At 48.0% G+C, this 23,036-nt stretch overlaps 1 protein-coding gene across 1 annotated transcript in view; it reads right to left on the bottom strand.

Annotated features, from left to right (window-relative positions):
• Nucleotides 1-262: 262 nt before the first annotated feature.
• The window catches only part of TMEM52B (transmembrane protein 52B), a 75,918-nt gene continuing 53,144 nt past the window's right edge, over nucleotides 263-23,036 (bottom strand). Inside the window, exon 5 of the mRNA XM_063963727.1 lies at nucleotides 263-1,110. Coding sequence (XP_063819797.1) covers nucleotides 896-1,110 — 215 coding nt within the window. The 3' untranslated portion in view covers nucleotides 263-895. The remainder of the gene's footprint in view (nucleotides 1,111-23,036) is intronic.

Raw genomic sequence — 23,036 nt, forward strand, 5'->3', positions numbered from 1 at the left:
GCATTGGCAGTGTGAAAGGGGTATAAGTGTGATGTGCACCATGGCATAGAGTTGACCCAGGTGTAACAGATGGCCTTCAGGCTCCTGATATGCTTACTGTGTCTGACTTATACACTGAATGGAGCAGGAGTCATGATGGAGCAGAACTCAAAGCTCACTGTAAATCGGAAACCTTAAACCAGAACAGTCACATGATTTTATTTGTTTTATTTATCATTCATACATGAATCTTTTGGAGAATATGTATAAATGTTACCTACCCTCTGGTAATGTCCAGGCAATTCACTGGGAGCGCTTACCTACTTGTTACAAGGTGAGTGGGGCTATGGAGGACCCAGGGCTGGTGCAAGGTCTCCCGGCACACTAGGCAAAACCTCTGCCTACTGCCCTTTACCACCAACAATACCCACTTCCCAGCCATTCAGATGAAAGTGTAATTAAAAAGCAGGGGTACCGACAGCCATTCCGGGCCCAGGTACAGGGGAGGGGAGCGTGGCCAAAGCAATGAGGTGTGGCCAGCCCCCCTCCCTAGGAAAAATGTAAATGGGTCCTGTGCGGCGACAAAGCTGGCTCACGCACACTGCACAGGGGTGAGGTGCACCGGGTGCGTGCTAATGGGCGATGGCAGCGGCGGGCAACAGGGTTTTGGGGGGGAGGGGGAGCAGGTGCGGTCGATCGCGCAGGGAGAGAAAGGACACTGCTTCGGCAGCTACCTCTCTCTCCCAGTGCAGCACACAGCAGTGTGTGCCGTGTACTGTGCCGGGGGAGAGCAGCTGCTACAGCAACTGTGAGGTGGGATTCTGGGCTGTCGGTATTGTCAGCAGTCGGGATTCCAGCGTTGGTATCCTGACCACCAGGATCCCGACTGCTGTCAAATGGACTATATCCCAGTCCATTATGGTATAGGGATTTCATTTCTTTCCTCCGGAACTGGATCAAGATGGCACAGTTTATGAGTGCTGCGGGCAACAGTGAAGCGACTCATATGCAGGGCTTCTTCATAACAGGGAGGGGTCTCTGGTCCGGAAGAGCTGAGCTGGGGTGGTGGGCTATGGGAGTGGGACACAGCAAATATCCTGCGGGCAGCTGGGCCAAACACATTCTGAAGAGCTGTTGAGAGAAGACAGTTCAGAGTTTAAGAAAGGACCCTATGATGCATTTATTACTTTACTATTGATGGACCTTTATTGTGTTTCTAACTGGACATTGGTAACTGAGATTCCTGCCAGAAACTTGCTAAGTGTATCGATTTTTATATAAGTTTTCGGATAAGTGAAGCCAGGCACTTATGAGAAATTCAAGCTTGTAATATGATTATATATATATATATATATATATATAATTTTTTTTAGTGCAGATTGATCTAGCAAAATGCTAGAAGGGTGCAATGCGACTTTGATGCAGCTCAGTGAGATATTTGCACCATCTAGCACTAAGTGTATGGAAGTGACATTAGACCATGATACCTATACACTAATCCAAGTATACACAAGTGATTATTATTGTTTCTAGTGCAGGGGTGGTTTAAGAGAGGAGAGGGCCCCTGTGCAGGCTCTGTGTGGGATCCTCCTCTCAGGCAACGCAGTAGACCCTGGCTTTGTGCTTGAGTCTACTGCACATGGGCAGGTCTCCGGTAACATGACGCCCGCACTGAAGACTTCTCTACTGCACATGTGCAAATGTCTGGGAAAATGACAGCTGCACCATTTTACCAGTAATCCCTGTCTGCATTGTCGGCTGTGTAGTGTGGGCTCCCCTGCAGGGCCCTCTTAACAGCAGTGTAGGCCCCTGGGCACAGCAATGCACTGGGCCCCCTACCGATCCTCCAGCATTAGGGGTGGGGGGAGCTGTCAGCGGCAGCTTTGATGTCCTGCGGGCGGTAGGGGGTGTTCTATCTTCCACTCAGCATGTAGGACCTGGAGCAGTAATTTATGCTAATTACTCCTAAACTGCACAAATGGGGCTAAACTGTAGAAGGGGGCATTGGGCTGAATGAAGAAGCCCTGTTACATGACTTCCAGGGTGGTAAGGGGTGTTTAATACGTAGGGGAGGGGTGGATAGTGGAGTGGGCTTAATATTTATCATTTTCCGGTGGGAGAGCAGCTTGCTTGACTGCAGATATCTCAAGTTCCTGAAAATATGTTTCTTAGCCTTGAATGGGATAAAAAAAACTAGAGAGTTCCACCTTTCAGAAGGTTCTGGGGAGTTGGGGGTCAGAGTTCAGGAGCCAGAGCAATTCACCAATGAAAATCTAAAACTGCATATTAGGCATGTGGAGCTGGAGCAGGGGCCAGCTGCTTGAGGGCTGATATCTCTGGTTCTGGGCATAGTAGTGACAAGCTGCCAGTGTCCACCAAAAGGGGAGAGTCGCAGCTTTTGGATTGTACCCTCAGAAAAACGCTAAGTCAGACAGAACTCGAGATATCTGACTGGGAAGAGCAATTAACAGGCTTGGATGGGGACCACTGCTTTCAAGTCAGATATGTCCGGTTCCCCAGGGCTGATTTTCAAAAATCTGGTACCCCTGAAAAGAGGGGACCCTCAGCTATCAGCCTAGTGCCCTTATACTCCTGGGGCCCTTGGCAAGAGCCCATTGAGCCCATATGAAAAGACGGCCTTGCTCCCCTGGACCCAGCACTTATTATAGCTTTGCCAGTATTTTAGTGCCATATTTAAGACTGCTTTTAATGCGCCACCCAGTGGCGTAACTACTGCCCCCGCAGCCCTCGCGGTGGCTTGGGGTCGCAGGGCTGTGGGGGCCCCACTGATTTAGCACAGATTGACATGCGGACGAGCGTCCGCATGTCAATCTGCGGTCTGATTGGCTCACGAACCGGCACTTCCTTTAACTGACCCGCCGGAGACCCAGGAGGGACACAGGAGAGGCGCGTGCTGTGCCCTCCGTGTCCCTCCAACACAAAACAGCGGGGGAGCGGGGGGCTTATGTGGCACTGGGGGCACATGTGGCACAGGGGGAGGGGGCTTATGTGGCACTGGGGGCATATGTGGTACAGGGGGAGGGGGGCTTATGTGGCACTGGGGGCATATGTTGCACAGGGGGAGGGGGGCTTATGTGGCACTGGGGGCATATGTGGCACAGGGGGAGGGGGGCTTATGTGGCACTGGGGGCATATGTGGCACTGGGGGGGTATATGTGTACCTGGCACACGGGGGGGAAGGGGGCTGTATTTAGCACTGGGGGCATGTGAGTACCTGGCACTGTGGGGGAATATCTGGCACTGGGGGTATATGTGGCACTGGGGGGGTATATGTGTGCCTGACACATGGGGGGGGGGCTATATTTGGCACTGGGGGCATGTGAGTACCTGGCACTGTGGGGGAATATCTGGCACTGGGAGAGCACAGCCCTAGCAACAAGCACTACCCCTTAGCAACGAGCATGACACCCAGTGCATGAAACCCCTGGCAACGAGCATGACACCAAGTGCATGAAACCCCTGGCAACGAGCATGACACCCTGAGCATGAAAACCCCTGGCACCGTGCATGGAACCAAGAGCATGAAACCCCTGGCAATGAGCAGGTAATTGAAAAGTAATTAGAAGCCTTACTGTAGGACTTAATGTGTAATGGGCATTACGGTGTGTGGAATAATGTATCATGGACATTGCGGTGTGTGTCATAATGTGTCACAGGCATTACGGTGTGTGGCATACTATATCACGGGCATTGTGGTATGTGGTATAATGTCTCAGGGGCATTGCAGTATGGCATAATGTATAACGGGGATTGCGGTGTGTGGCATAGGGTATAACGGGCATTTTTTGGCTTGGGGGAGAAAAATTTCTAGTTACGCCACTGGCCCTCTGATTTGATAAACTTTCATGGGTTTTTTCTGTATATTTAGTATGGATTTGGCTTTTACTCTGTTTTCTTAAGAAGTGTCATCCCATTAGCAGTCACATGGGGCGTTACACCACTTTTACTTTACATTACATTAAAGGTGGTTGGTGAATCTTCATACTTGATAGACACTCCGCAATGTGAGAGTAATATCCTTCTTATCATTAGGCATCTACTGCTCCATTACAAACATATGCAGTCAGAGTTGTTGATGTCGAATGACAAGTGACACACTACTTCTGTTGGGTTTGAAAATAATCCCAGCCAGATAGCACTATCGGCCTTTCCAGGTATCCACAAGGCTTACTATGGCGACAACCCCTTTAAATTAGCTAGAAAATATTATTTGCCATATATGCAAACGTTGCATTACACATGCTAGATATAGTCAGTGGTGGATTTCCAACTAGGCACTTGAGGTACATGCCTAGCTGCACCCCCCTTTCATATTTATTTATTCAATGGCAGAGGCAGTCTTGGCACTGAGGATCAATGTGTCCGTACCTGCCCTATACAGTAACAAGTGGCTTGCTCATCTTGTCACCTTATCCCCCCACCGCTTTACCTTTCCCGCTCTCTCCCCTCACAGCTCCAAATTATATTATTGTGCTGTATGGTGTCAAAGTCAGAAAAATATCACGCTACACACTGCCATATTTGCACCTCATGCGAGTGCCTGTTGCACGTTCATGAGCCCTGCCGTGCGTGCGCATACTCGCTGTTGCGTGCACCCGCGGGCGCACAGTGTGCGCATTTACGGTAAAGTTTATGTGCGTCTGGCGGGCGACTCATTCGTAACATATTTTAACTATATAATGTATTTTGTAGATTATGGTCCCTTTGATAGAATCTGAAAGTTTAGTTAAGGTAGTGTTATGAGCCACGGCTGTGGCTCATTCCTGTTTTGCAGTTTTGTTCTGTATTTCATGTTATACTTCTGTTTATGTTCCCCGTGGGTGTCATGGGGTGCTCGGAGCTCACCCTTAAGGAGGGGATACTGTTATGAACCACAGGTAGTGGTTCATTCCTATTTTATGTTTATTTAGTTGTCTTGCATGCCAGGATTTCCCATTGCTCTGTTTTGGATTACTCTTGTCTGCTGCCGCTGGTGAGTCTGTGCAATTGCAGCTTGTTCCCATGTGTTCAGCCTCATCTGGCTGCTGATTGCATCTTGTCAGCTTAGTCGTGCAGCAGGCCAGCTGCAAGAGATAATTAATTAGGCCTCTCTGATATATGCTGGCTCACTGCAGTTAGCAGATGCTGATGATATTCCTTGGTTTGCAGTCTGCTTTAAGTTTGAGCTGGTTCCTGTCAGTCCCTGTGTGGATTCCTGTGTCAGTCCCTGTGTGGATTCCTGTGTCAGTCCCTGTGTGGATTCCTGTGTCAGTCCCTGTGTGGATTCCTGTGTCAGTCCCTGTGTTGATTCCTGTGTCAGTCCCTGTGTCTGATCCCGTGTCCTACCCTGAGTTCCAGTGGATTCTGCCTGTCCTCCAGTTCTGAAAGTCGGTGTCGGCAGCTTCCTGTTTGCCTATGTCAGTTGCAGAAAGTATCCAGTCCTGCTCAAGCCGGTTGTTCCTGTCCTCAGTGGTCCTGTACTCAGAGATTTGTCATCTTTTCCTGGAGTCTGACTGAGCACCTTTAACATCCTGTGGTGTTGTGAGTCACGGCGCAGCCGTGTGTTGCGGCTTGTCCGCTTACTGTTTATTATTTAGTATATTTGTGTCCTGGAGCTTTTGCGGAGGATTCCGCTCTCCCTGATCCACTCTGGTATCCAGCGGTGCTGGATAGGAGTAACGGATCAGTGGATCTTTGGTTGTCCTTTTCCCTGGCGGCTAGTCCGCACATACCTTTTGATTTAGTTAGTTAGCTTGTAACCCCTGGCCTGGTTGCTTAGTCAGAGGGCCCCTTGTTATCACCCTGTCTCGGATTTCCCTTTGTCTCCCATTAAGACCTGAGGGGGCATCGGGGTTGGGCAGACATAATCCGCCCTTCGAACGCGGCTGCCATGGGCTCAAGCAACCATAGTCTCGCAGGGGATTTCTGATAACACGGGCGAGACAACGGAGTTAGGGCGCCAGGGGTTACTAGGCTTTCCTGCTCCCACAACCAGCATATCTTCCCAGTACTCTGACCTCAGCCATACGATCTCCTCTGGTCTGGAGTACGGGAATCATAACATTATCATCAGCCATACCACAAAAAAGAAATAAAACTTTTTTTTTTCTTTTTTGGCCCAGTCCAGTGTCTAGTCTAGAATCCAGTCCGGTGTTTAGAATCCAATCCAGTCCGGTGTTTAGAATCCAATCCAGTCCGGTGTTTAGAATCCAATCCAGTCCGGTGTTTAGAATCCAGTCCGGTGTTTAGAATCCAGTCCGGTGTTTAGAATCCAGTCCGGTGTTTAGAATCCAGTCCGGTGTTTAAAAAAAAAAAAAAAGTCTTGTTTTGTTTAGCAAAATTTTGCCTTGCCTTGTCTTGCCTTGCCTTGTCTTGCCTTGCCTTGCCTTGTCTTGCCTTGTCTTGTCTTGTCTAGTTTTAAATCCTCCTATGTCTACTATGCAAGCCCTGCAGGCATCTCTCGCAGCCCTGAACTCTGTATTCAGTGCTTTGAGACCAGAGCGACTAGAAGTTTTGCAGCAATCCCTAAAGCAACTGCAAAACCTTCTGACTAAAATCTTGCTTATTTTGCCAGAAGTCGTTGAGAGTACATCTATCTCTAAAGAGACTCTTGTTCACAGTATGGTGACAAGAGAATCCTCTGGTTTAATTGAAGAGAAAAAGTTTAAAAGTTTTCTGCGGCCCAGGCTCTCAGAAGAGGAGCGTCTGCGTCGCAGAAACTTAAACTTATGCCTATATTGTGGGGGTTTAGGCCATTATCTGCAGACCTGTGAGTTGCGCAAGCCAAAGTGTGGTGACGAGTCTTGCCCTCTGGCCAAGTTGAGTCATGATACAAGACCTACTCCTGTCTCTACTGTGGCAGAGGTACTTGTCACACAACCCACACAAAAAAGCTCTCTGTCCTATAATTGGGGTCCTTGGGCAAGGGAGCCCCATTATAGATTCAGGAATCAAAAGAGAATGTTTCTCTCCTCTCTTAAGGTTCCTGTGGAAGCGGAGTTGCAAGTCCCTGGAGTGGTGCCCGTAGCCCAGGGTCCTGGAGTGGTGCCCGTAGCCCAGGGTCCTGGAGTGGTGCCCGTAGCCCAGGGTCCTGGAGTGGTGCCCGTAGCCCAGGGTCCTGGAGTGGTGCCCGTAGCCCAGGGTCCTGGAGTGGTGCCCGTAGCCCAGGGTCCTGGAGTGGTGCCCGTAGCCCAGGGTCCTGGAGTGGTGCCCGTAGCCCAGGGTCCTGGAGTGGTGCCCGATGCCCAGAGTGCTGGAGCGGTACCCGATGCCCAGAGTGCTGGAGCGGTACCCGATGCCCAGAGTGCTGGAGCGGTACCCGATGCCCAGAGTGCTGGAGCGGTACCCGATGCCCAAGCTTATAGAGGGACATCAAATATTGTAGCTCAGGTTTCCATACCAGAAGGGGTCTCAGAAGCTGTTACCCCAGGTAGGGACTTGAGGAGCGCAACCTCAGAAAGGGTATCTAAAACCATAGTTCTTGAAGGGAACTCGAGAAGCAAAACCCCAGAAGGGATCTTTGAAGTAATATCCCCAAGTGGGGTCTCGAGAGACGCAGCCCCAAAGAAGGGTCTAGAAGTCGCTTCCCCAGGAAAGAACTTAAGAAGCATAGCATTAGTGGAGGATCTGAACGTTATTGCTTCAGCAAAAGTCCCGGAAGTCATAGTCCCGGGAGAACTTTCGATTATTATCGACTCGGAGAGGGAGGCCGATGGCCCGATCCCAGTCAGGGAGGCCAACGACCCGGTCCCAGTAAAAGAATCCGAGGTGCTGGCCCCAGCGGGGTTCCCGGAGGCCACTGCCCCAGCGGGGTTCCCGGAGGCCACTGCCCCAGCGGGGTTCCCGGAGGCCACTGCCCCAGCGGGGTTCCCGGAGGCCACTGCCCCGGGTGGGGTTCAGAAAGTCACTGCCCCGGGTGGGGTTCAGAAAGTCACTGCCCCGGGTGGGGTTCAGAAAGTCACTGCCCCGGGTGGGGTTCAGAAAGTCACTGCCCCGGGTGGGGTTCAGAAAGTCACTGCCCCGGGTGGGGTTCAGAAAGTCACTGCCCCGGGTGGGGTTCAGAAAGTCACTGCCCCGGGTGGGGTTCAGAGAGTCTCAGCCCCGGGTGGGGTTCAGAGAGTCTCAGCCTCGAGTAAGGTCAATAGTGACCAGGTCCTAGCAAAGCACTCCAGTCAGTCAGATGAGAAGGAAACAGATCCTGACTCTGGTATCTCAACATCCATAATCTTTGATGGGGACTTAGCCCAATTTCTGGCGCTTTACAAACACTATTACATTATTATGTTGTCTAGACCATTTCTGGGCATCACTCCAGAGAACCTTGTGCTCTATCTTATTTATTCTTTTAGAGGAGAGCCTTTTGAGTGGGCGACCAGCCTAATGAAAGCTGAAGATCCCATTCTTCAGGATCCCCCAGCATTCAGTGATGCAATTATTAAAAGATATGGTTCCAAAGAAATTGGTTCAGGTTCCTCTAAGTCACCCGTCTTGTCTGCTGAGAGTCCACAAAATACTGTAAACTCGGCACAGGAGTCTCAGCCCGTTGTTGTGACTGCAGGATGTGCTTTTCTGACTACTTCTTCTAATAATAGTACTTTACCAGAAAGTTCAGCTCCCAAGGGTAAGAGACCTGTCTCTGATTTGAACGCAGCCTTGCTGGGTGGTACCATCAGTTCAGACAATGTTTGGGGAATTACCTTGGTCAGACCTAAAGAGCTTTGTAAAAAGAAGAAGAAGAAAAAGAAATAATTTTTTGACTCTTGCCTTGAAAAAAAAAAAAAAAAAAAAAAAGATTTTTTTTTCCCTTGTCTTGTGTCCAGTGGCCACCATCAAGGGGAGGGCACTGTTACAAGCTGTGGTTGCAGCTTGTTTCTGTTTTCGTGTCTGTTAGACCAATGTGTCAGGTTTTTTTTTGTATCCCTTGTTCTGGATAGTCTGAATTTTGGGGTCTTTTGACCCCTCCTCAAGGGGGGGGTACTGTTATGAGCCACGGCTGTGGCTCATTCCTGTTTTGCAGTTTTGTTCTGTATTTCATGTTATACTTCTGTTTATGTTCCCCGTGGGTGTCATGGGGTGCTCGGAGCTCACCCTTAAGGAGGGGATACTGTTATGAACCACAGGTAGTGGTTCATTCCTATTTTATGTTTATTTAGTTGTCTTGCATGCCAGGATTTCCCATTGCTCTGTTTTGGATTACTCTTGTCTGCTGCCGCTGGTGAGTCTGTGCAATTGCAGCTTGTTCCCATGTGTTCAGCCTCATCTGGCTGCTGATTGCATCTTGTCAGCTTAGTCGTGCAGCAGGCCAGCTGCAAGAGATAATTAATTAGGCCTCTCTGATATATGCTGGCTCACTGCAGTTAGCAGATGCTGATGATATTCCTTGGTTTGCAGTCTGCTTTAAGTTTGAGCTGGTTCCTGTCAGTCCCTGTGTGGATTCCTGTGTCAGTCCCTGTGTGGATTCCTGTGTCAGTCCCTGTGTGGATTCCTGTGTCAGTCCCTGTGTGGATTCCTGTGTCAGTCCCTGTGTTGATTCCTGTGTCAGTCCCTGTGTCTGATCCCGTGTCCTACCCTGAGTTCCAGTGGATTCTGCCTGTCCTCCAGTTCTGAAAGTCGGTGTCGGCAGCTTCCTGTTTGCCTATGTCAGTTGCAGAAAGTATCCAGTCCTGCTCAAGCCGGTTGTTCCTGTCCTCAGTGGTCCTGTACTCAGAGATTTGTCATCTTTTCCTGGAGTCTGACTGAGCACCTTTAACATCCTGTGGTGTTGTGAGTCACGGCGCAGCCGTGTGTTGCGGCTTGTCCGCTTACTGTTTATTATTTAGTATATTTGTGTCCTGGAGCTTTTGCGGAGGATTCCGCTCTCCCTGATCCACTCTGGTATCCAGCGGTGCTGGATAGGAGTAACGGATCAGTGGATCTTTGGTTGTCCTTTTCCCTGGCGGCTAGTCCGCACATACCTTTTGATTTAGTTAGTTAGCTTGTAACCCCTGGCCTGGTTGCTTAGTCAGAGGGCCCCTTGTTATCACCCTGTCTCGGATTTCCCTTTGTCTCCCATTAAGACCTGAGGGGGCATCGGGGTTGGGCAGACATAATCCGCCCTTCGAACGCGGCTGCCATGGGCTCAAGCAACCATAGTCTCGCAGGGGATTTCTGATAACACGGGCGAGACAACGGAGTTAGGGCGCCAGGGGTTACTAGGCTTTCCTGCTCCCACAACCAGCATATCTTCCCAGTACTCTGACCTCAGCCATACGATCTCCTCTGGTCTGGAGTACGGGAATCATAACATTATCATCAGCCATACCACAAAAAAGAAATAAAACTTTTTTTTTTCTTTTTTGGCCCAGTCCAGTGTCTAGTCTAGAATCCAGTCCGGTGTTTAGAATCCAATCCAGTCCGGTGTTTAGAATCCAATCCAGTCCGGTGTTTAGAATCCAATCCAGTCCGGTGTTTAGAATCCAGTCCGGTGTTTAGAATCCAGTCCGGTGTTTAGAATCCAGTCCGGTGTTTAGAATCCAGTCCGGTGTTTAAAAAAAAAAAAAAAGTCTTGTTTTGTTTAGCAAAATTTTGCCTTGCCTTGTCTTGCCTTGCCTTGTCTTGCCTTGCCTTGCCTTGTCTTGCCTTGTCTTGTCTTGTCTAGTTTTAAATCCTCCTATGTCTACTATGCAAGCCCTGCAGGCATCTCTCGCAGCCCTGAACTCTGTATTCAGTGCTTTGAGACCAGAGCGACTAGAAGTTTTGCAGCAATCCCTAAAGCAACTGCAAAACCTTCTGACTAAAATCTTGCTTATTTTGCCAGAAGTCGTTGAGAGTACATCTATCTCTAAAGAGACTCTTGTTCACAGTATGGTGACAAGAGAATCCTCTGGTTTAATTGAAGAGAAAAAGTTTAAAAGTTTTCTGCGGCCCAGGCTCTCAGAAGAGGAGCGTCTGCGTCGCAGAAACTTAAACTTATGCCTATATTGTGGGGGTTTAGGCCATTATCTGCAGACCTGTGAGTTGCGCAAGCCAAAGTGTGGTGACGAGTCTTGCCCTCTGGCCAAGTTGAGTCATGATACAAGACCTACTCCTGTCTCTACTGTGGCAGAGGTACTTGTCACACAACCCACACAAAAAAGCTCTCTGTCCTATAATTGGGGTCCTTGGGCAAGGGAGCCCCATTATAGATTCAGGAATCAAAAGAGAATGTTTCTCTCCTCTCTTAAGGTTCCTGTGGAAGCGGAGTTGCAAGTCCCTGGAGTGGTGCCCGTAGCCCAGGGTCCTGGAGTGGTGCCCGTAGCCCAGGGTCCTGGAGTGGTGCCCGTAGCCCAGGGTCCTGGAGTGGTGCCCGTAGCCCAGGGTCCTGGAGTGGTGCCCGTAGCCCAGGGTCCTGGAGTGGTGCCCGTAGCCCAGGGTCCTGGAGTGGTGCCCGTAGCCCAGGGTCCTGGAGTGGTGCCCGTAGCCCAGGGTCCTGGAGTGGTGCCCGATGCCCAGAGTGCTGGAGCGGTACCCGATGCCCAGAGTGCTGGAGCGGTACCCGATGCCCAGAGTGCTGGAGCGGTACCCGATGCCCAGAGTGCTGGAGCGGTACCCGATGCCCAAGCTTATAGAGGGACATCAAATATTGTAGCTCAGGTTTCCATACCAGAAGGGGTCTCAGAAGCTGTTACCCCAGGTAGGGACTTGAGGAGCGCAACCTCAGAAAGGGTATCTAAAACCATAGTTCTTGAAGGGAACTCGAGAAGCAAAACCCCAGAAGGGATCTTTGAAGTAATATCCCCAAGTGGGGTCTCGAGAGACGCAGCCCCAAAGAAGGGTCTAGAAGTCGCTTCCCCAGGAAAGAACTTAAGAAGCATAGCATTAGTGGAGGATCTGAACGTTATTGCTTCAGCAAAAGTCCCGGAAGTCATAGTCCCGGGAGAACTTTCGATTATTATCGACTCGGAGAGGGAGGCCGATGGCCCGATCCCAGTCAGGGAGGCCAACGACCCGGTCCCAGTAAAAGAATCCGAGGTGCTGGCCCCAGCGGGGTTCCCGGAGGCCACTGCCCCAGCGGGGTTCCCGGAGGCCACTGCCCCAGCGGGGTTCCCGGAGGCCACTGCCCCAGCGGGGTTCCCGGAGGCCACTGCCCCGGGTGGGGTTCAGAAAGTCACTGCCCCGGGTGGGGTTCAGAAAGTCACTGCCCCGGGTGGGGTTCAGAAAGTCACTGCCCCGGGTGGGGTTCAGAAAGTCACTGCCCCGGGTGGGGTTCAGAAAGTCACTGCCCCGGGTGGGGTTCAGAAAGTCACTGCCCCGGGTGGGGTTCAGAAAGTCACTGCCCCGGGTGGGGTTCAGAGAGTCTCAGCCCCGGGTGGGGTTCAGAGAGTCTCAGCCTCGAGTAAGGTCAATAGTGACCAGGTCCTAGCAAAGCACTCCAGTCAGTCAGATGAGAAGGAAACAGATCCTGACTCTGATATCTCAACATCCATAATCTTTGATGGGGACTTAGCCCAATTTCTGGCGCTTTACAAACACTATTACATTATTATGTTGTCTAGACCATTTCTGGGCATCACTCCAGAGAACCTTGTGCTCTATCTTATTTATTCTTTTAGAGGAGAGCCTTTTGAGTGGGCGACCAGCCTAATGAAAGCTGAAGATCCCATTCTTCAGGATCCCCCAGCATTCAGTGATGCAATTATTAAAAGATATGGTTCCAAAGAAATTGGTTCAGGTTCCTCTAAGTCACCCGTCTTGTCTGCTGAGAGTCCACAAAATACTGTAAACTCGGCACAGGAGTCTCAGCCCGTTGTTGTGACTGCAGGATGTGCTTTTCTGACTACTTCTTCTAATAATAGTACTTTACCAGAAAGTTCAGCTCCCAAGGGTAAGAGACCTGTCTCTGATTTGAACGCAGCCTTGCTGGGTGGTACCATCAGTTCAGACAATGTTTGGGGAATTACCTTGGTCAGACCTAAAGAGCTTTGTAAAAAGAAGAAGAAGAAAAAGAAATAATTTTTTGACTCTTGCCTTGAAAAAAAAAAAAAAAAAAAAAAAAGATTTTTTTTTCCCTTGTCTTGTGTCCAGTGGCCACCATCAAGGGGAGGGCACTGTTACAAGCTGTGGTTGCAGCTTGTTTCTGTTTTCGTGTCTGTTAGACCAATGTGTCAGGTTTTTTTTTGTATCCCTTGTTCTGGATAGTCTGAATTTTGGGGTCTTTTGACCCCTCCTCAAGGGGGGGGTACTGTTATGAGCCACGGCTGTGGCTCATTCCTGTTTTGCAGTTTTGTTCTGTATTTCATGTTATACTTCTGTTTATGTTCCCCGTGGGTGTCATGGGGTGCTCGGAGCTCACCCTTAAGGAGGGGATACTGTTATGAACCACAGGTAGTGGTTCATTCCTATTTTATGTTTATTTAGTTGTCTTGCATGCCAGGATTTCCCATTGCTCTGTTTTGGATTACTCTTGTCTGCTGCCGCTGGTGAGTCTGTGCAATTGCAGCTTGTTCCCATGTGTTCAGCCTCATCTGGCTGCTGATTGCATCTTGTCAGCTTAGTCGTGCAGCAGGCCAGCTGCAAGAGATAATTAATTAGGCCTCTCTGATATATGCTGGCTCACTGCAGTTAGCAGATGCTGATGATATTCCTTGGTTTGCAGTCTGCTTTAAGTTTGAGCTGGTTCCTGTCAGTCCCTGTGTGGATTCCTGTGTCAGTCCCTGTGTGGATTCCTGTGTCAGTCCCTGTGTGGATTCCTGTGTCAGTCCCTGTGTGGATTCCTGTGTCAGTCCCTGTGTGGATTCCTGTGTCAGTCCCTGTGTCTGATCCCGTGTCCTACCCTGAGTTCCAGTGGATTCTGCCTGTCCTCCAGTTCTGAAAGTCGGTGTCGGCAGCTTCCTGTTTGCCTATGTCAGTTGCAGAAAGTATCCAGTCCTGCTCAAGCCGGTTGTTCCTGTCCTCAGTGGTCCTGTACTCAGAGATTTGTCATCTTTTCCTGGAGTCTGACTGAGCACCTTTAACATCCTGTGGTGTTGTGAGTCACGGCGCAGCCGTGTGTTGCGGCTTGTCCGCTTACTGTTTATTATTTAGTATATTTGTGTCCTGGAGCTTTTGCGGAGGATTCCGCTCTCCCTGATCCACTCTGGTATCCAGCGGTGCTGGATAGGAGTAACGGATCAGTGGATCTTTGGTTGTCCTTTTCCCTGGCGGCTAGTCCGCACATACCTTTTGATTTAGTTAGTTAGCTTGTAACCCCTGGCCTGGTTGCTTAGTCAGAGGGCCCCTTGTTATCACCCTGTCTCGGATTTCCCTTTGTCTCCCATTAAGACCTGAGGGGGCATCGGGGTTGGGCAGACATAATCCGCCCTTCGAACGCGGCTGCCATGGGCTCAAGCAACCATAGTCTCGCAGGGGATTTCTGATAACACGGGCGAGACAACGGAGTTAGGGCGCCAGGGGTTACTAGGCTTTCCTGCTCCCACAACCAGCATATCTTCCCAGTACTCTGACCTCAGCCATACGATCTCCTCTGGTCTGGAGTACGGGAATCATAACAGGTAGCATGTTCATAGACAGAGAGATCCCTCTTTGTTTGATACGAAGGGTCAGACAAGGGTTATACAGTGGTGTTTAGTATCCATCGGAAGAGCATTTAATTAGCAATATTCCGGTGTTGGTTTGAAGCAGATTAATCGCTCGTGCGAATAGTTATGGACATAAGAAGTTTATGTACTTTTACTATTATTTGCACTTACTTATCCATGCGGCGGAAAACCTAGTTTCCCACCCACCTGAGCAGTTGGAAATAGTCACAGCCCACCTGTATGAATCAACCTATGACCTTTTGTTATAATGCGAAGACGAATTCCTGTGTCCAATGAACAATGAGATTGTAGGGACCATTGAATTGTATTGTGTGTGGGGCATAAATAGACAAGCCGATCATATCCAGCTCACTCTTCAACGGTTCTCATTGCTGATAATCGGGAGCTGGATATCCAGAGGCGCATGCGATCGTTCCCCTTGTGCGTAAGTTTTCTCCGCAATCATATTGTCTTTATTGGTATTGTGGGCCATATCTCTCTCTCTCTCTCTCTTCTCCTCTTTCTCTCATTTTCCCTTAAAACGTACTTGTATTGTATTTTATTTCCTGTGTAGTTATCTGGTTAGTTAGTCTATGTTATATTGGTAGTGTATGACTTGTATTGTATTATTCTTTTGCAAGTATAACATTCATATAAGGCGTTAGACCCTAAGCCCGGTATTTGTGTATTTCTTATAGTGTTAAGTATTCTCAGAGCGTCGGAGACGCCCGAACAGCTTTAAGTTAATAAGGTTACATTGTGTTGCATCTACACCCCACCATTACACTAAGGTTTTTCTGTATAATACATTGTTCATGGTTTACATGTAAAGGTTTAACATTGTGAGCGTCTGCGCCGCTGGTGATCTCCTCGTGGTCCCGAGCGTCCTCTACGCTATAGCGAACCATAACGTTAGTCGGCAGCCAATAGCGGGCCTGCCTGTGATCTCTTGGCCGTGAGCGAACGTAACGCGTGAGCGTCTCGACTACGGCTAAGCGATTGTTACGCAACGTGCGTACCCTTACGGTACTCCAGACGTCAATAGCGTACAGTGTTCTTAGGCCTCTTAAAGGGTTTTAAGTAAGATAAATATTTAGCTTTATCAATTGGCGGCTCGTCCGTCCTTCACATATCTATACTAGGTAATTTCAGCAGACATTATCCATCAGCAAAGGGCGGGAGATCATATTCCTCGTAGTGCTGTCTGGATAAGCGTCTGCTTCGCTTAGTAAAGGGTGCTGAGGGAATCCGGAACAGGAGGTAAGAACAAAACGCTAGTGTCTTTTAAAACTTTATTTTCTGTCTTGCGTACATACACACGCATATCTGCATTTCTTTTTATTCGTGTATTTTCATATATCACTCTCCTGTTTGCCATTTTATAATTAATAAACGTGCTAGGAGAGATTTTTCGCTATTTCATAGTTAAAGTATAAAAGTAATACATTAAGGGATAAATTGAAAAGCACGCACGCAGCTCTACCTAAAGATACAAGGAGAGATTGGCGTGGTGTTCGGTAGATGATCGAGGATCATCTACATTGATAAACGTGTAAAATTATGTTACGGTGGATATTTGCTTTGTGTACACGTGTCTCTAACAAAGGGTGAGACTCGCGTACGCAACTCAAAGGCCGACGCAAGCAGCGTATATTACGCAACGGAGCGTCCGGGTACGCCCACGTAACTCAAATCACACGCTAGTGTTATTGTAACAGGCGAAAAGGTGGCAACGCGATAAATAGCGCAAATCTATTTTAGTGTCCGAAATTTAGACTAACAGATTCTTCTCCAAATTTACAACACATCTGGTCTAAAGGAAAGAAATTTCTGCGCAGAAATAGAAATAGAAACAAAAGTGTACATGTGGTGAGTGAGTGTTTTGCATATATAAGTTTATACAATTTTTTTTTTGAGGTTGAACCACAAGAAGTCGAGTTCTCGCAGGGTACATACATGTAAGTGACGTGCATGGTGGCAAGGGAGGCATCCCTTGTTAAACATAAAAATCTGAGCATTAGAGTATAGCAGACCAGGAGGTCTATTGTAGCACAGACCAGGAGGTCCAGAATTGACCAGGAGGTCCAGGTACAGCAGACAAAGAAGTCCGCTATAAATTAAAGAGCACAACCCAGGGGGTTGGTGCAGAACCCATATAGGCCATTAAAGCTCATGCTGAAGGAATTCGCAGCCGTAATTTTCGATTCCACTGGTCGCTCTGCACATAAGGTTAGTTGCTTATGTGCAGACTGATTGTACCGCACGTAATTGTGTGCATTAGTTAATCTGACCAGTACCATTTGTGTACGAAACGGGTCATAAACACTATTTGTACATTCTGACGTGATTTGTGTAATTTTTTATTTTCTAAAGGGAAGTTCGCTGGTCACTCAGGAATTATCCAACAACCAACAGTTACTGGAAAGGGTTAATGCTCTGCGGATCACACTCACATGTTCCAGTAAACAAAGGTTCATAGGGGCCCTGGGTCGAGTACGCCAGCACTAGGGCAGTGTGTAGGTCGTATTGGTCGGCGTGGGCGAGTGAGTGGGGTACTCGGTAAATCGCCACCGTCAGCCTATCTTGAACATTTTGGTTTTTGTAAGGGTTCGCTGAAGACCCTGATTGAAGGTCAGAGGTGGTGAAAGCAACACCTGCAAGTTATGGGGGCCAATTGTTCAGGTAGGGGGCGATCAACCTCGGTTCGGGTTGATTCAGTAAATCGACCAATTGGGTCGGCAAGGTACGTAATGTGTGAAAAATACGGTTCACACACAGAGGTTTTATGTGATGAATGGGAGAGAATGACGGTACATGACGGGGAGAAGTTCCCAAGAGTAGGCAGCTTTAGCCCAGAAGTGTTACAAAATCTAAGGAGGAGGATATGTCTCATTAAATCAACAAAGAGACGAATCAAACATTATGATTATTTGCAGTTATGGCAACAGGAGGGTGAAATACAGAGAGGATTGGCTCAGGCGGCGGGATCTAATCCTATCAGGAAACTGATAGCCACGGCCCCGCCGCCACCATACATATCAGGAGAGAAATTGGTTGCGGAGAATGACGCATTAGGGTGTAACAAACAAACACTTAGCAACTGTGTAAATGTTAATAAGTTAACCAATGCAAGTATTAACCCGTGCAAGTTGTACCCTGTTTTGAACTTTCCCCAGGAGTGTGATCAAGAGGACGAATCGGCAACAATATTGGCGCTCTCTCTAGCAGCCACCATATCAGAAACAACAGTAGGCACGGCCCAACCCTTAAGATTAGTAACAAAGGCCCCTAGCGGAGGGACAGGTGAGGTCGTATCTACGGGTAAGTACGGCACCATACACTATGCTGAAACCATTTCACCACAGGCTGTAGAATCTACACAGAATGATGTTGCTATACTAAATCCTGTTAGGGTAATAGCAGTGCCAAATGGGAAAACTGACACGTCAGGAGTCACTCCTGTTAGGAACATTGCCATGTACAGCCCATTTTCCCGAATGGAATTAAGAACCATAGTGTCTGAATTCCCTGACCCTAGGAAAGACTTAGTTGCTAGCCAGAAATACATCAGAGACCTAGGGAACACTTTAGAGCCCAATAACAAAGACTGGCAGGTATTGCTGAGGGCTTGTTTACCCTCCAATGTCGACTCGGCTCAATTTTTAGCTGACTGTGGATTGGATCAGGATGTACCTCTTACAGATGTGTACAACAAAGACAATGTAAAAAGGATAAGTTTACAGTTAAAGGAGTATTTTCCAGCTGTAGTTAAATGGAACAAGATTTTCTCCATTAAACAAAAAGAGTCAGAAACTGCTGCAGAATATTTTCACAGGGCATTACTAGATATGGCAAAATACACAGGCATAGAGGACATTAAAACAAACATAAACCATCGAGAAGTAGCAGTATCTGTACTAATGGATGGTTCAAAAGAGGCATTAAAGACAAGGGTACAGACCACGCAACCATGTTGGCGAGGTCTGTCGGTGGCTACTTTGAGAGAGGCAGCTGTGGATCACGATCGGAATATCACCAGACACAGGGAATTACAAGGTGATAAGTTAATGGCCGTAAGTATACAGGCCCTAACCACAAGGCAGCCTTTGTATAAATCACCAAACCCTGTGGGTAAGTCGAATGTGGTAACCTGTTATTCCTGTCATAGAGAGGGACACTTTGCACGAGACTGTAAATCGAGAAACATACAAAAGTCTTATCAACCCCCTAGACAACGACACGACACACGACATTGGGAGCAGGGTCCGCAGAAACGGAGTTATGAGCCACATGCAGGGGAAACAAAAAGATACCCCCGAACAGAGACTGGCAAGCCTCTGGTAGTTCCCATTTAACCCCTTCACAAGTAGTTGCTGCCAACTGGATTCAGGGAGGTCACCATACCCAATAGGGGTGTGGCCATACCTGTAATCTGCAGCCAGTAAAATTGATTGCAAGTCTTGGAAGTGAACCCGAAATTGCAATTAATGTAGCTGGTAAAACATTAAACTTTCTTGTAGATACGGGGGCGGCCAAATCAGTGATAAATTCGACAGTGGGCATGAGAACCACTGGTAAGACAATTCCAGCCATGGGAGTAACGGGAGTAGTCCAGCATTACCCTGTTAGCAAACCAGCCGAGATTACAATAGGGCCTTTACATACCAAGCATTCCTTTTTGCTGGCTGCATCGGCACCGACAAATCTCCTGGGAAGAGACTTATTGTGTAAAATGGGGTGCGTCATTTATTGTACTCCTGAAGGTGTATTCTTGGACATACCTGAGAATCACGCTCAGGAAGTGCGAGACATGTTAGACTCCCCATCAAAATTAATGTCACATACCATTATGACAAATAGGACTCTATCCCAAGTAGAAGAAATGACATCCCAGATACCAGAGTCACTGTGGACTAAAGACGGACAAGACACTGGATTGATGGCAAACGTAGCTCCAGTAGTTGTGCAAGTAAAAGATGGTAGGATAGCTCCAAAAATCCCACAATACCCTCTGAAGCCAGAGGTGGAGTTAGGAGTATACCCAGTAATAGAGCGCTTGCTACAACAGGGCATTCTGGTAAGAACATCCAGCACAGCCAATAGTCCCATCTTCCCTGTTAAAAAGAGTGGGGGGAGGGGTTACAGGCTAGTGCAGGATCTAAGGGGGATTAACAAAATAGTTGAGAGTCAGTTCCCCGTAGTGCCAAATTCAGCTGTCATCCTTATGCAAATCCCTCCCACTGCGAAATTTTTCACTGTTATTGACCTCTGCTCCGCTTTCTTTTCGGTACCTCTGCACCCTGACAGCCAATATTTGTTTGCATTTACATACAGAGGAGTCCAATACACATGGACTCGATTACCACAAGGTTTCATAGACAGTCCAAGTATATTTTCCCAGGCTTTGCATGATTGTTTACAGTCTTTTCAACCAGAGAGTGGATCAGTATTGATACAGTATGTGGATGATTTACTACTGTGTTCAGATTCATTGGAAGCGTCCCTGAAAGATACGAAACAGCTCCTGTTTCATCTTTCAGACACAGGACACAAGGTTTCCAAAGACAAGTTGCAATTATGCCAAACTAAAGTAAAATATTTGGGACACTGTCTAACACAAGGACTGAGACACCTGACCGCTGATAGAATTCAAGCAATTAGAGACATGACTCTGCCTCAAACCCAGCAACAGATCAGAACATTTTTAGGAATGTGTGGGTATTGCGGTAACTGGATCCCAGGATTTTCCATTCTAGCATTACCTTTGCAGGAGATGGTCTCCTCAAACAAGCCTGATCGGATTTCGCACACAGACGAGTCCGAGATGGCATTTGAGAGACTTAAACAGTGCCTAACGCAGGCACCAGCATTAGGTATGCCAGACTATGGGAAACCCTTTGAGCTGTACGGAACAGAAAGTGCTGGTTGCGCAGCAGGCGTCCTAACCCAAAAGCACGGTGATGCCAGCAGGCCGGTAGCATACTACAGCGCTCAGCTAGATACGGTAGCGCGATCCCTCCCCACATGCTTGCGAAGCGTTGCTGCGATAGCATTGCTAGTAACGAAAAGCGAAGATGTAGTGCTAGGTCACAACCTCACAATTCATACACCACATGCAGTGTCAGCCTTGCTAAATTCTGCCCAAACCAGACACGTCTCATCAGCGCGGTTTACAAGATGGGAATTGGCACTAATGGCCCCCGTAAACATCACCATAAGGAGATGCAGTGCATTAAATCCTGCAACATATCTCCCAGGTGTGCCTGGACAGGCACAAAGGGTGGAGGATGAGAGTGGTGGGGAAGGAGAATTTAATACAAAGGAGGACACACATGATTGTATGGAATATTTGACCCAAAATTTTACCGCAAGGCCTGACATCAGTGACAACCCACTGGAAGATGTAGATCTTACCTTCTACACGGATGGTAGTTGTCACAGACAGTCGGACTCGGGAGACTTGTGTACTGGATACGCAGTCGTAGATGACCAAGGCACCATAGAAGCAGAACCGCTAGGCCCACCTCACTCAGCCCAGGTTGCTGAACTGGTCGCCCTAACCAGAGCATGTGAATTGGCTAAGGGCAAATCAGCCAATATCTACACCGACTCTAGATACGCATTCGGGGTAGTCCATGATTTCGGAGCCCTATGGCGCCTCAGAAATTTCATGACGGCAGCTGGTACACCGGTAGCGCATGCAGCTCACATAAAAAGGCTTCTAACAGCGATACAGGAACCCGACAGAGTGGCTGTTATCAAGTGTAAAGCACACACATATAGCCAGGACCCAGTATCACTTGGTAACAGCCGAGCAGACGAAGCTGCTAAGTTAGCAGCCGGTACCCCCAGACAGACAGACACCACACAATTGATGGTATTCAATACCATATACACACAGAAGTTGTGTGAAATGCAAAATTTGTGTTCCACACAGGAAAAGGCAGTCTGGAAGGCAAAGGGATATGGCCAGGAGTCCTCAGGACTCTGGACAGATGGACAGGGTAAACCAGTGGCCCCCAGAGCATATCTTCCATGTTTAGCTGAGGCAGCACACGGGCTGACTCATCTGGGCAAGGAGGGAATGTGCAAGTTGGTAAGAGCATATTGGTGCGCCCCAGGATTTTCATCTCATGCAGGTAAGAGAGCAATGTCATGCCTTACCTGCTTGAGAGAGAATATCGGAAAGGCAATACCAACAGAACCATCGCATATCCCACCTACAGGCGGCCCTTTTCAGGTAATACAGATTGACTTTATTCAATTACCCCCTTGTCGAAATTTGAAATATGTACTTGTTTGTATAGATGTATTCTCAAATTGGGTCGAAGCATTTCCTGCGGCCACAAATACCGCTATGTTCACTGCTAAGAAAATTGTGCAGGAATTTGTATGTAGATATGGTATCCCTAGAATAATCGAAAGTGATAGGGGTACCCATTTTACAGGTGATGTCTTTCAAGGAATGTGTAAGTTGATGGGAATTGATAGCAAGCTGCACACTCCATATCGCCCCCAGGCGAGTGCGAAGGTGGAAAGAGTGAACAGCACTATTAAAAATAAATTAAGCAAAGTTATGGCAGAAACAGGATTGACATGGCCAGAAGCTTTACCCATTGTACTATACAGCATCAGAACCACTCCCAGGTCCCCTCTTAATCTGTCTCCCTTTGAAATCTTGTTTGGTCGACAACCGCATGTTATGATTAACCCTCAGGATGATTTGAAGTGTAACAACGAAGTGACTGTAAAGTACCTGATTAACATGAGTAAACAGCTAAGAAATCAAAATGATAATTTGAAGTTAGTGATTCCTGATTTACCAGATAGTAATTGTCATGACATTGAACCTGGGGATTATGTAATGATACGGAATTTTCTACGCTCAGGTTGCCTTATTGACAGATGGGAAGGACCATACCAAGTCTTATTGACTAGCACTACAGCATTGAAGGTTGCCGAGAGAGAGACTTGGGTTCATTCGTCCCATTGTAAGAAGGTTGCTGATCCAGAGAGGTCCCGTGATAAGGAGCAGACGGTAGAGGAAGTTGTATCACTGGAGTGTCTGTTCCAGGAGGACTGAGGCGGCACCTGGGCATTGAAAATCACAAGATCAAAAGCAGTTGTCGATTCCCTGTTCCCTTTTATTGTTTTTCTCCACTTCCCATCCCCTCTCCCTCAAATTATTTTTTCCCCCTTCTCATTCTTCTTCGTTTCCTCCTATAAGATGGACTTGCCCCAAGAGACTGTGATCCGGATTTTCCTGTTGACCATGATGTTGACCAGAACAGTCTGTTCCGGCGAGAGTACCATGGAGGTCGAGAAAGGTTCTGGAATGGGTTCTGATGACAAAGATGGAGGCGTAGTTTTCCAAGAACAACTTAACCAACAAGTAAAGGCGAGTATCAGAAAACGATCCGATAGCATTGACAATAGAAGGAATTGTGAAGAATTGTTAGCTGAAGAAAACTGTATCTGTAGGCTCTGTGACAATGTAGTTGAGGATGGGTGCATCAAGAAATG

Source organism: Pseudophryne corroboree, chromosome 3 (assembly GCF_028390025.1).
Source record: "Pseudophryne corroboree isolate aPseCor3 chromosome 3, aPseCor3.hap2, whole genome shotgun sequence".
NCBI lineage: Eukaryota > Metazoa > Chordata > Amphibia > Anura > Myobatrachidae > Pseudophryne > Pseudophryne corroboree.